Source organism: Oryzias melastigma, linkage group LG9, assembly GCF_002922805.2.
Source record: "Oryzias melastigma strain HK-1 linkage group LG9, ASM292280v2, whole genome shotgun sequence".
Classification (NCBI taxonomy): Eukaryota; Metazoa; Chordata; class Actinopteri; order Beloniformes; family Adrianichthyidae; genus Oryzias; species Oryzias melastigma.
In genome coordinates this window covers 24,546,312-24,558,819 of record NC_050520.1, presented here as the reverse complement: position 1 = coordinate 24,558,819, position 12,508 = coordinate 24,546,312, and the positions used below count along the sequence as shown (strand labels likewise).

The window sequence follows — 12,508 nt, the reverse complement described above, 5'->3', positions numbered from 1 at the left end:
AGATTGTTCATCAACAGTGTAAACCAGTCAATGTGATAGTGGTGTGAAAGTATCCGTTTCTTCAAACCCACTTAAGCCATTTCTGGGTCATGGGGATGCTGGAGCCTATCCCAGCTGTTGCCAGGTTTACTAGTCCATCGCAGGGCAACAAGCACATTTACACCCAGGGACAATTTAAACATTCCAGTATAAAATGTCAGTGTAACCTGAAATAATCATATGCTGTGTTCACTGCATACTTGTACAAATTCAGACACTGAGCATTATTCTGAGCACAAGTAGTCATTTAAACCAAACTTGAAAACAAGTGCAGTTATCAATTTTTCTTAAGACTCAAAACAGTTAACCAGCACACCAGTCACTTCTGTGAATAAAAAAATAGAACATAAAATGTTATAATCATTTGGATTCATAAAGAAAACTGTATTTGCATGACTTTATATAGCTAAAGAAAAGAAAACATTAACAGTTTTGTGCACATAAATGTTGAACATAGGCTTGTATCTGATTCCTGACGTCTCCACAGCAGGTTCAGTCTTCTTCTTGAAACCTCCAAATTGCAATGTCTCCGTCATCGCTGCAGGACGCCAGGAGGCCGGCCTCCTTTGGGTTCCAGGCGACGCAGTTCACATCCTGGCTGTGAGCCTTCTTCACTTGAGCAGCCAGCGAGAACACCGGCTCGTCTGCATGGGCCGTGAGATCCTCCTTAAACACTCGTATGCCATCGTCGCCACAGGCAGTTGCTAGGGCACCGGTCAGTCGGCACCTACGCAACAGACAGAGGTTTGTTAGAGGAGTGGGAGCAAAGGTGACTGATTATAGTTGTGTTAAAGACAAAAACCAAAATGTTAATAAAACTTAATTATCACATTTTATCAAAGCAAAAATCACAAGATTTATTGAAATAAAACCAGTTTAGTCTTACCAGGCGATATCGTACACCGTCCGTCCATGATAACCAGACAGAGTGCAAACACACTTCCATGACAGATCACCTAATAGCAAAGAGGACCAAACAAAACACTCTGTGATTACAAAGTTATGTTTTTAAATTGATTGTCTTAAACTAGCCCTCTATCTTCACACCTTGGCCAGCCTCAGTTGGATACTCCTTCCAAATCTTCACAGTGCGGTCGTCACTGCAAGACGCCAACCTCTGTCCTGTCGCGTCGAAACACAAACTCCAGACGGTGGACGTGTGTCCCTGCAGAGTGGCCCGGCACTCCCAGTCGTCGTCCTCCTCCTTGTAAATGCAGATGTTGTTGTCGTAACTGGCAGAAGCCAAGAGCTGTGAGAATAGAATAGAAGAAAACTTTATTGATCCAACAAAAAAGAAACAACCTTGTTACCACAGCTTTGTTAAAAACAGCAAATTGATTATAACTATGCACTTATAAAACAACATTTATATAACGGTGAGGATTGTGTATAGAACCGACCTCTTGGGTGGGATGCCAAACAACATGCTTGACATCTTGTGTGTGAGAGTTCACAACTGTAACACACTCATATTCATCTTCTTCATCCACTGCGAAGCATGAAAACAAAGATTTACAAACCAGCTATAAAATCTTTCAATAACAAAGAGTTGGCGAGGACACACCTTCCCAAACCCAGACACTTTTGTCTCGGCTACAAGTGGCCAACAAAGTCCCTGAAGGAGCCCACGCCACGCATTTGACCTCGTTTTCATGACCTTCCAACACAGTTAGGCTCTAGGAGACAAAGAGAAGAGTCCAAATGGAACCAGAACACGTGTCGGATCGGACAGGGGGTAAACAAACCTCACCTCAAAGTCATCATTCTTCTTCTTCCAGATGCATGTTGTTGCGTCGAAGCTGGCGGAGGCCAGATAATTCCCACAGGGAGACCAGGCTACTTTCCTCACAGTGCGCTGGTGTCCGTCTTGCAGAACGTTTTTACAAACCCAAGAGTCACCTTAAAAAATAAAAAACATCAAGAGTAAAAAGGTAAGGTCCTGAAATCGAGGTTACAAATTAGGATTATATGCTAGATTATTTGAGCATGTCCGTAGAGACCGCTGACCTTCCTGTCCCCATATCCGGATGGCCTTATCGCCACCACACGAGGCCAGCAGCGCCCCGTTCGGGCTCCAGCTGACGAACCAGCACCGAGAGTCCGGGTGTGCGCTGAGTTTATGCACCAGGGAAATTGCCTCCTTCATTGCAGAGCAGACTTCTCTCGGGCGACGGCAAGACTTTTCGCGATTTCCGTTAATCTAAAACTTGGGCTGAAAAGTGCCACAAATAAGGGAAGCTACAAAGCTATAAAGTTTATCAACATTAAAACGGAAACGATAGAAGGAAACAACGCAATTTTATTTTATACAAAAGAGAAAAGTTCAGAGACACATCAAAATAGGAAATGCCGCCATGTTTTCTTATCAGGAGGACGCGGGGCATTGTGGGTTGGTCTAAAATCAAACTTTTTATGTTAACATTATTTGGAAAAAAAACTATTTATTTAGTTTTTTATTGGTTAGTTTACGTATGTATATATTTTATTATGTGAAAGTAAAATATGACTGTACAGAGGAAATAAAATAACCATAAATGGTGTATACCTTTGAGTTTCCGCTAGGTGGCGGTAGTGTACAGTACATTCTATGTTATAGTTTACGAAGAAGAATGGAAAACACAGGAAGTTAGGTATTAGAGGAAACCAGCGTAAGCTATCTTTTGTTTTGTTTTCGTTTTATGTAGCAAAGAGACGGTCAGTTTTGACAGCGCGATAAGAGTTAGTTTATGGGTTATGTTTCGTGAAGTTCGTTTGTAAAAATCGTTTTTTCTACAAGAGCTGGTGACGTAAAGTGTTTATTTTTTTTAGTTAGCTTCCTAGGCTAACAACAGAGCTAAAGGCCCGTTGAGGATCTGTTCTTTGTGTTGGATTTTCCTAGATATTTTTTTAACTACTTCGGTGAAGCGGTTGTTGTTTTTATATATTTGAGTACCCTTATTGCCACCGAATTCGTTTAGTTATTCTGGAAAACAACGACCGTAGTTTTATTGTTTATACTTGGCTAATCCCACAATTAAAAACGCAGTACTAAGAGGGTGACAGTGAAAAGGGGAACCCACCACTTCAACAGAAAATCCGCAAATCAATCACTTAGCTATGTATGCCCCACCGGGTCCTGCTGTCCCCGGAGGTCGGAGGAGGAGAGCCGGTACCTCACTTCCCAAACAGCCGGAGCGGAGTCTGGTGTCGGCTCTTCCCGGAGCTTTGTCCATCACAGCGCTGTGCACGGCTCTGGCTGAACCCGCTTGGCTCCGGATTCACGGAGGCACCTGTCCGAGACCAGAGCTCGGGGTGGCAGATGTCTTGGGTTACGTTGATCCCAACCTTTTGGGAGGTGAGAACCAGCACAAAGTTACTCTAAGCAAAGGATGGTGTACTGTCTTGATTTCTATTCATTTGTGGCACGTCTGTCTTTTCAGATTACTGTGTGAATCCGCAGACCATCCTGCTGCTAAGGGTAATAGCTGCCTTCTGTTTCCTTGGCATCCTGTGCAGTTTAACTGCATTCCTCCTGGATGTGTTTGGACCCAAGCACCCTGCCCTAAAGATAACCCGCAGATATGCTTTTGCACATATACTAACAGGTATCTACAGTACTTGGTATAATGTTTTATAAAAGATAGAACACATTACTCTGATTTAACTGTTCTCTTTGTCTTTTCAGTGTTGCAATGTGCCACAGTCATAGGCTTTTGCTACTGGGCATCAGAACTGATTTTGTCACTGCAGCAGCAACACAAAAAGTACCACGGTTCTCTCATTTACGTCACCTTCGCCATCAGCTTCTACTTGGTGGCAGGTGCTGGTGGAGCATCCATTCTCGCCACGGCTGCCAACCTCCTGCGTCATTACCCAACCGAGGAGGAAGAGCAGGCCTTGGAGCTGCTCTCAGAAATGGAGGACAGCAGCGAGACTTTCCCCGCTGACTATGACATTGCCAACCAGTTTCAGCCACCTCCTGCCTACACGCCATAACGCTGGAAATGAAATGGCGGCGCGGCCTCGGGTTGTTTTTCCCTCTCGGCACAGCTCTTTGCTTGATGCGTGAATCACATTCTTTATCAAATGGATATCTCTGCAAATATTCTTGGCAATGAAAACAGTTTTTGTACCGTTGGTGCACTGATTCATTTAATGAAAGTGCTTAGGTGCATGAAAGCTTTTATTTGGTGGTGACAGAAATTTAGGAGAGGATTTTTAATTTCAACATGGGATGGTTGAATATCTGCATGTAAATGGCTTGCAGAATTTGATCTTTACATGTTAAAAAAAAAAAAGCAATGAGTGCAAACCAGTCCTCCCTTAGATTTGGATGATGCAGCCTGAGCCCGACCGGCTCTTAGCAGATTGTTGGTGTTTGCAGTGGTTGGAGATAGATGGCGCTTTGCTAAGCAGCATTTAGATTTAATTTGATGTGCTTGCCATATATATAAATATGATTATTTTGTAGATGCACCATAGATGCAACATCATCTGTACACTGTCAAGATTGTTTTAAATTTTTTTATTTTTATTAAAATGGACCTTATTTATTGCATACTCTTTTCTTTTTGTTGTTAATTGTTCTTTTGCTTCGTAGACGTTTGTCTGGTTGTAATCTGTGTTCATTTTTATTTTGGGAATATGTCATGAATGTGAGATTTAGGGTGTTTAAAAACACAATCCAGGTTTGTGTTTAGTTGTGAGGTGGATGTGTAAAGAAAGGGAGATGCCTGAAAAAAAAAGAAAAGAGTTTGAATGAGTATGTAAAGTTACCTTTTATTTGATTTTTTTTTGTCTTCAAATTGTTCTTATTTGTATTTTGTGACTGTGTGACGGATCCATCGTGTCTTACCCATGCATGAGTTCTTTAGTGTGCAATTTTTACGTTTTAGCCTGAATCTTCTCACTTAGTTGAGACTTGGATTTAGGCTGATGTGTTACTAGTTGGTTTTTACAATGATTTTCCATTATTAATCTTTGCTATACTGTCAGCAGTATGTACATATTGATTGCTTACATCAAGTGATCCTAATAAAGTCAAAGTCATATTTTGTGTCCGGCTGATTTACATCCCTCTGAACCGTCCTGGAGTTTAACCAAATGTCATCCTTCCACTAACTGCAGCCTTTAAATTTGATCTGCGTCTTTTCCATCTGCCAAGGATATTTCTGGGTCCACCGTCTAGACGCAACATGGCATTACAAGAGAGTAAGAGCCTTACAACCTAATGGACTTTAAAGGGCATATGGAATGTCACTCCGCTGCTTTAAAAGTTTAGCACAATTTCTCCACCAGCAAATCCCATGAAGATCAAAAGCAAACGGATATTGATTGGATTTGTCAGGAGGCGTCCCTCTGTGGATAAATAAGTTGATTAGGGGAGCGGTGAAGGTGTTAATGGCGTAGGTAAGGGAGTTCATTGGGGAAACAAGTGAGGGTGCGATAAGACAATGGTCTTACCCGGCCACGTCACTTGGCTGCACTATGGAGGTATATATACAGGCAGCTTCACTGAGATCAATATCAGGACAGAGGTCGTGGACAGCTCTGTGGGAAACTCCAACGTTTTATTATTTCCGCTCCAAGCAGTGAGACTAAACCAGAACCATGTTGGGATCCAGGGCTTTGCTTTCCAAACAAACACTGGCTGTTTTCTTCCGCCAGCCTGCCTGCTTTGTTCACCAGGGTGACTATGGCAACTGGGGAAACACCAACGTCGCCGTGGTAAGTCAAGCAGAACTTTGTGGCATCATATCACACATTGCTGGGATTTCTCTTTATTCCAACAACTGCACTGCAGGTTTTCTCTGGATGTGGATGGTGGGATGGAACTGACGTCCACGAGGGCGTGTAGTGAGTATGAAAAGTTTTTTACACCAGTGAATAACCAGAGTGATTCTGACTGGAAACACTTGTGTCCAGCACCATGCACCACCTGAGCAGGAATGGCGCCCGCTTCCAGATTTTTGCCCCAAATCAACAGCAGATGAACGTGATCGACCACATGAAGAAGCAGCCAGCTTCTGGGGAGAACAGGTAGGAGCTGCTCATTTTTGTCATCTTTGCCTAATTTCATTGCTGAGATATTCAAGACTTCTGCTCATATTTTACTAACAAACAGGAACATGATGATTGAGTCGGCGCGCTTCAGTCACGGGCAGGGAAAGATGCAGATGCAGGACCTGTCTTCTCTGGATGCCAACAACTTTGATGCCGTCATCTTCCCTGGAGGCTACGGCATCACTAAGAATCTGTGAGGAACATAACCACGAGGCAGTCACTACAAAAAAAAAAAAAACACACAAAGGTAAAAGCCGGTGTGACTGAGCGCACAGAACTAAGACTAACAGATCTGTCTTGACTCTCTTTAGATCCTCGTTTATGAAGGATGGCAAAGACTTTAAGCTGCATAGTGATGTGGAAAGGGTGCTGAAGGACTTCCACCGTTCACGGAAACCCATCGGGTACGTATGAGGAAGGCGCCACTGACTTAAGAAGTGCTTAAAAACAGCCTAATTATCACTCAATCATGAGGCAGATTTTACCATGTGTCACTTAAAACCCCAGAGAGACAGTTTGAAAGGACAAGCTAAGAGGTGAAGGGTTCATCATTGATTATATATATATATATATATATATATATATATACATGAATGAATTTTCATTCTTTTATTTTACATTTGTGAATTTAGAAATCATTTTAAGGTTTATTTTTTATACCAGATGGAATTTTTTTGTATAAAAAGCATTCTTTGCACAACTTTGTTCTCACATGTAAATTTCGTTCTGTATTTTGCTAAACTAAAAGGTTTGCTTAGGGACAAAGGGGCTCTTATATACTCTGCTTTTGGAAGTTTTGTGGTTAGAGTATTCTTTCGGGCTCTCCTTGGCACCAGACAGCAGGAAGTACAGGTGCAGTAAAAATAGTTTAGACGGCCTTAAGCTCACTTTGGACAACAGGAAAGTAGTCTTTCCAGGCAAATCCTCTTCTAAAGCTGGACAAAGGCAGCGGCACAAATGGTCTCTGTTGCAAACTGGCTTTTCTGGGTTAGATGAACAAGGCGATGAGCGACGGCCAGTGACAAGGTCAGGTTAGAGGACGGCGAGTGTCAGGTGAAAGAAAGAAGATTCCAGGTGGCAGAAGAAGTAGGATTACTGGAGTTAAAGGGTTGAGCTCGAGGTTGAGGATGAGATGAAGAAGCGGTATCCGTATCAAGTTAAAACGTGACCTCTACCCCACATTTAAGGAAAGTAATCCTCACATACTTTCAGTAATGCCCCCCCAAAAACAGTCAGAACCTGTGGAAGTTTTGTATATATGGAATGTAATTATGCATTAAATGATGTATATTTTTGGCTTATTGAGAATCTCAGTGGTGAGGCTTTATGTTCAAAATATGTTTAAGGAACAAATATTATCAATTCATTGTGTTTGCATTTGCAGAATAAGGCAATTATTATTTTTAAGGCATGTATAAACCATCTTTTAGTCTGTAAGCAAAAGCAACATTTTACTACAAATAGCTAAAATTATATTAAATTAGAAATGATTTATTTCAAGCAATTAAAGCAAGAATAATGCATAAACAAAACAAAAAACACAGATTTACACCCATATAAAAAAGTGTCAAACATAAGATAATAAAGCTTAAAATCATAGATTGCTTAAAAGGGAGTGGAAGAACCAAATTTATTCTGGCTCTACTTTTTACATTCACTTTACTTGAATTATTATGAGTTATCTTTAATTATTAATTAATTCATTATCATTATTTAGTTCATAACTTCTAACCAGATATTTGTACCTTATCAGCACAGATACAGTTCATTTAGCACAGAGCCCCTAAAGGAACAATGAGGTAGAAAAAAGAAGAAAAATTGTTTTCTTTCTAAATTAAAGTAAAAAAAAAAATCAGATAGTAACCAGAATTTGTTTGTTTTTCTTCAGTTAAAAAACAGTTACAATATAGTCTGTAACAGTTCCTAATCAGATAAAAAAATGTTTTTTTTTACTTAAAATTTTAGAAAGAAATTTTTTTTGCTTCATTTTTTTTTTTTTTTTACTTCAAAGTCCCTTTAGTGTGGGGGTGTCAAACTCAATCGCACAGGGGACAACATCCATAACACACCTTAAGTCGTGGGCCGAAAAAGATAAACATTTACTAAACACACTAAAACAAAATGTTTAAAACTTAAAAAACGTAACTTTTTAACATTACTATGGATAATAAAAATGCAGGAGTATTATTGCAGAATAAATCACCTTAAAGAACTTTCAATATTTTACACTCCATAAAAAGATATTTTATCAAAATTATACAAGTTAGAAATAAGCAAATTAATAACAATAAATATATAAATAATAAAATATAATTACCCAGCGGGCTGAATCCGTTCCCCGAGCCTTGACTTTCACACATGGTTTTGGGGCTCCGTAATTAAGAATCCTTAAATGTCAGTAAATCAAATGATTATTCAAGTAAAAATAACACTATTTCAGATTTAAAGGATAAATAAAGTGTTACGTCCCCAAAAGGCAATTTCATTTCTTATGAATTCAGTAAAGTCTCCTGGCACAAGCTAATGTCTGGAATTTGCATTTCATCAGAGTTCCATGCAGAATGTCACATTATATATCAAGAGAAGGACATTTTTAAAATAAAATAACAGCTAAATGTGTTTTTTCTCTCAAAGTTTTCACATAATACTTTATTATAACTGAGAACTGAGACTGTCATCTCTGTGGTTGATACAGAACATTAGATCTGTGGTTTTCGTTGAGAGGTTTTCAGGCTGTGAATCTCTCTGGTCAGACTCATTTTTCTGGTTTTGTTTTTGCTTTCATGCCGGTTTCAGCCTGGCCAGCATGTCATCTGTCCTGGCCTGCCGCGCGCTGCCCAGCATTGAGGTGACCATGGGCTATGAGCGTGACGAAAACACCCGCTGGGGGAACTGGCCCAACACCAACATGGTGCAGACTGTGAAGGCCATGGGCGCACGCCACCACGTCCGCGAGCCCTACATATCCTTTCTGTCATCTCAAACGTAAAATCATCTCGTCTGAGGATGTTGTAAAAATGTTTTTATCCTTAACCCCCTCTCCTTCACGAAGCCTATGTGGACGAGAAGAACAAAGTGGTCAGCACTCCATCCTTCATGTGGGAGACAGACTATCACTATCACTACATCTTTGATGGGATTGGAAATATGGTCAAGCATGTGATGCGTTTGTCCACCAAGTGAGGCGCCGTTTTAAAGCCTGGAGATTAGTGAATGTTCAGCATTCACCCACTACTGAGAAGAAGTCTCACCTGAAATAATAAAGATGCTTTAGGAAAAAGAAACACTACATTTGTGTGATTATTCATTATGAACAATGATGTGTTTGAAGGGGAAATCATATGCATTAGCAGGGGGTTGTGGGTCCTTTTTTGTCATTTGTGACTCAAACGGTCATGACAGGCCGAGCATGCTTCCTATTAGGAGTAAGTCAAGCACGTAAATCACCACATGATGCTCAGATTGAAGGGTTTAGTCAATTTTTCAGGAATAAAACAGCAAAAAGGAGGACAAATGGTTAAACAAATTAAAGTAAACAACATTAAAATATGTTGTAATGCTTACATTTAATAAAAAAAAGCAAAAGAAGGGTTACATCTTTTGAAAATGCAGGTGGTGCCACCCCCTGTTGTTAAGTGGAGGACAGTTTGTACATTCACACTGAACTGTTGCAATAATACACCAGTTCATCTGTGACTATTATAACAGAAGCATTTCATCAACTACTGCATCATTTTGTAATAATTGTCTAAAAAAAAAATAATGGCAAAACAAACACGGTCGCTTATTTTATCGACAGCAAAGGCAATGCTGTGAATCTGAATTAAAAATTGATGCTGTCAGTATTAAAGCATCAGCAGCTTTTGATCAGCTCCACAGTTCTGGCCAACAGAGCAGCTCAACCTCTCAGAGGGATGATATTATCCAAATCAATTCATTTACTTTGAATGTTTCACAATGTTGTCTTGGGACAGGTTCTCTATTATAGGATGGAAATTAGTCTGTGGCTAAAATCTGACATATTTACATATGATTTTAAATGTTAATTAATATGCAATGTCTCTTTCTTAAATAAATATTTATTTTGGTTTGGTGTAGAGATTTTTGCTCTGTCCTCAAACACAAATGCAATTTTTATAAATCTAAATACTCCAAATAAGGTCCTCCTCCTAAAACTCTTAAGAACTCACATTCCCCAAAATAAATCTGTAAAAATAAAATTGAGCCAGTAATATTTGGCAGTCTTTCAGGCTAAAAGGCTAAAATTAAATAATCTATTTAATATGTTCCAGTTCTGCAGTTAATTAAGGACACTTTTTTGTAAACAACTAAAACTTGTGCAATTAGTTTTTTCTAATGTATATTCTTAGGTAAATTAAAAAGTATGAAAGGATTTTTACTCATATAAACACAGGAACACACTTTATAAAAAAGTGCTTGTCAAAATTATCATTTAAAACATTTCTGAAAGAAATCTGACAATAAACTTATTTGTAATGGGAACACAATCTCATTTTAGATCATTTTAATAAACCTTCATTTAAAGATATATGATGTGTGCTATTTAGTGGTTTTATTTGCAGAAGATCAAGGCTTACAAAAAATCAGTTTTAATCTTTGTAAACTGTAAAGTTTAGATTGTTTATTCTATACTTAAAATATGACAACCAATTTTTTCTTAAATATTATGATATTCATACTGTATATCACTAACATGCATACTAGATGATCAAATAATGATATATAAAAAAATATTTTTTTTGACCAGAAGAAAACTCGAGTGTCTGCACATACATGTACATTTAAAAGAAAAAAAGCTTAAAAACTATTTAATAAAGCCTTAAAACTCTTGCTATTCCTTATTATTTAGATTAAATATATATATATATATTTTAGTTAGTTACTTTCATACATGCAGACAAAACAGTTTTTACACAATATTTCACTCAATTAGTAAAAAAAATGCATCCACAGGTTTAAAAAACAAGATATAAACTCAGAATGTAACAATTTATTCCTTATAAACATATAAAAATGACAAAAACAACAGGAAGTCACTTATAAAAATTTTTCACTTTTTACAAAGTTTGCAAATTTGTGGTGAGAAAACATGCGCTCACTCCACATAAAGGTTTGATCAGAGGAACAGTAAAAATACAAACGATGACTCTTTCCAGCTTCAGCATCAATGACAGTTTGTGGTGATGTACAAAAGCAGGTTCTGTTACACGTCAGTAAAAAAAAACAACTATACACAGTAGGTTATTGGGCACAGAATTTATAGCATCCTCTTTTAATTACATAACAAAATGAGAATTCACAGTGTTGCCTTCATTTCACAACGTGACTTGTAAACAATGTTGCATATCATCATTTATTTCAATAAATACACAGACATGTAAAAGGGCGTTTGACGATTTTAGATCAGATTTGATTGACTGCAGCTTTTCCGTTTTTTCAATTTTTTTTTATTTTTTTTCCCGCTGTTCGGTTCCGGTTAACAGAGAAGGTGTAAAATAAGGCAAACATTTTGTTTCATCAAGTTTTCCACAGAGTTTCTTAACCAGAGAGTAAACGTCTGACTGAATCAGGTGAAGTAAAGTTGTGTTTATGGTGTAGTGGAGCGATAATGAGAGACTTACAACAGCAGCAGCAGCAGGATTCATTCATATTAAACTATATACTGTGAACAGATTCTGAGAGGCGTGCAGAACAGAACAGGTGTGACTTTTAGGCAACAAGCAGGTAAATCAAATGAACACAAAGCTATAAACTAAACCGATTGCAGAGTTCTGAATTAGGTTTTAGTGTTTTTAACAATGGGAAGTTAGAATTCTACAATTTAAAAAATCTTATATTAGGAGTTTGGTTGTTATAATCACAGGCACCATTAGAGAAATCATTTTTAATTAAATTTTTTAAGCAAAACGCATTGTCAGCAGAATTTTTAAGAGCTAATGTGGATGAAAAAGATTTAAATAATTGCTTTATCTGACATCCTGCTGGTGTCTTAGTTCAAATTTGTTTATTTCTTCAAATTCGTGAGTTTTTTTTATTTCCATGTTTTTGATTGTCCAGGTTTAAAAACGACATAAAATACAGCAGCTGCACTTTTGACACAAAAAGACGAACATTTTCCCTGTTTTCTTATGTAAAACCGAGTAGAACAAGTGCAGGAAGAAACCAAACCAGTGTAACTGAGGATAAACATTCCAGTGTGCAGGACTGTAGTGCCTTTTCTCGTTGTTATAACTGCTTTTTAGAGTCTTTCTTAGATGAGCCTGTGAAAAAAGGAAAAAGCAGAACATTAAAAAAAAAATAGAAAACATTAACCGTCAGTAGTTTAGACTGCAAAACAAGCATGCATGAAGTCACAGCAGGCACAGCGGCAAGCAGGAAGAGGATTCAGGCAGGTGAGCAGTGAGAG

The 12,508-nt window shown here is 38.4% G+C and overlaps 4 protein-coding genes across 5 annotated transcripts in view; 2 read left to right on the top strand and 2 right to left on the bottom strand.

Annotated features, from left to right (window-relative positions):
* Nucleotides 1-34: 34 nt before the first annotated feature.
* Nucleotides 35-2,424, bottom strand: ciao1 (cytosolic iron-sulfur assembly component 1). Its single transcript, XM_024275936.2, has 7 exons — nt 2,047-2,424; nt 1,790-1,938; nt 1,604-1,715; nt 1,440-1,528; nt 1,087-1,288; nt 926-995; nt 35-766 (listed from the first exon to the last, which is right to left on the bottom strand). Exons 1-7 carry the CDS (start codon nt 2,183-2,185, stop codon nt 532-534), a joined length of 996 nt encoding a protein of 331 aa, XP_024131704.1. The 5' UTR covers nt 2,186-2,424; the 3' UTR covers nt 35-531.
* A 118-nt stretch (nt 2,425-2,542) lies between these two features.
* Nucleotides 2,543-5,069, top strand: tmem127 (transmembrane protein 127). Its single transcript, XM_024275939.2, has 3 exons — nt 2,543-3,373; nt 3,459-3,623; nt 3,704-5,069. Exons 1-3 carry the CDS (start codon nt 3,136-3,138, stop codon nt 4,012-4,014), a joined length of 714 nt encoding a protein of 237 aa, XP_024131707.1. The 5' UTR covers nt 2,543-3,135; the 3' UTR covers nt 4,015-5,069.
* Nucleotides 5,070-5,201: 132 nt separating this feature from the next.
* On the top strand, nt 5,202-9,368 carry es1 (ES1 protein, mitochondrial). Its single transcript, XM_024275938.2, has 7 exons — nt 5,202-5,745; nt 5,822-5,874; nt 5,944-6,057; nt 6,143-6,274; nt 6,393-6,485; nt 8,878-9,043; nt 9,130-9,368. The coding sequence occupies exons 1-7, from the start codon at nt 5,629-5,631 to the stop codon at nt 9,262-9,264; spliced, it is 810 nt and encodes a 269-aa protein (XP_024131706.1). The 5' UTR covers nt 5,202-5,628; the 3' UTR covers nt 9,265-9,368.
* Nucleotides 9,369-11,077: 1,709 nt separating this feature from the next.
* igsf9b (immunoglobulin superfamily, member 9b) overlaps nt 11,078-12,508 on the bottom strand; it is a 29,766-nt gene continuing 28,335 nt past the window's right edge. For both annotated transcript variants that reach the window (XM_024275417.2, XM_036213620.1), the window contains one exon: nt 11,078-12,362. In XM_024275417.2, coding sequence (XP_024131185.1) covers nt 12,328-12,362 — 35 coding nt within the window. In that variant the 3' untranslated portion in view covers nt 11,078-12,327. The remainder of the gene's footprint in view (nt 12,363-12,508) is intronic.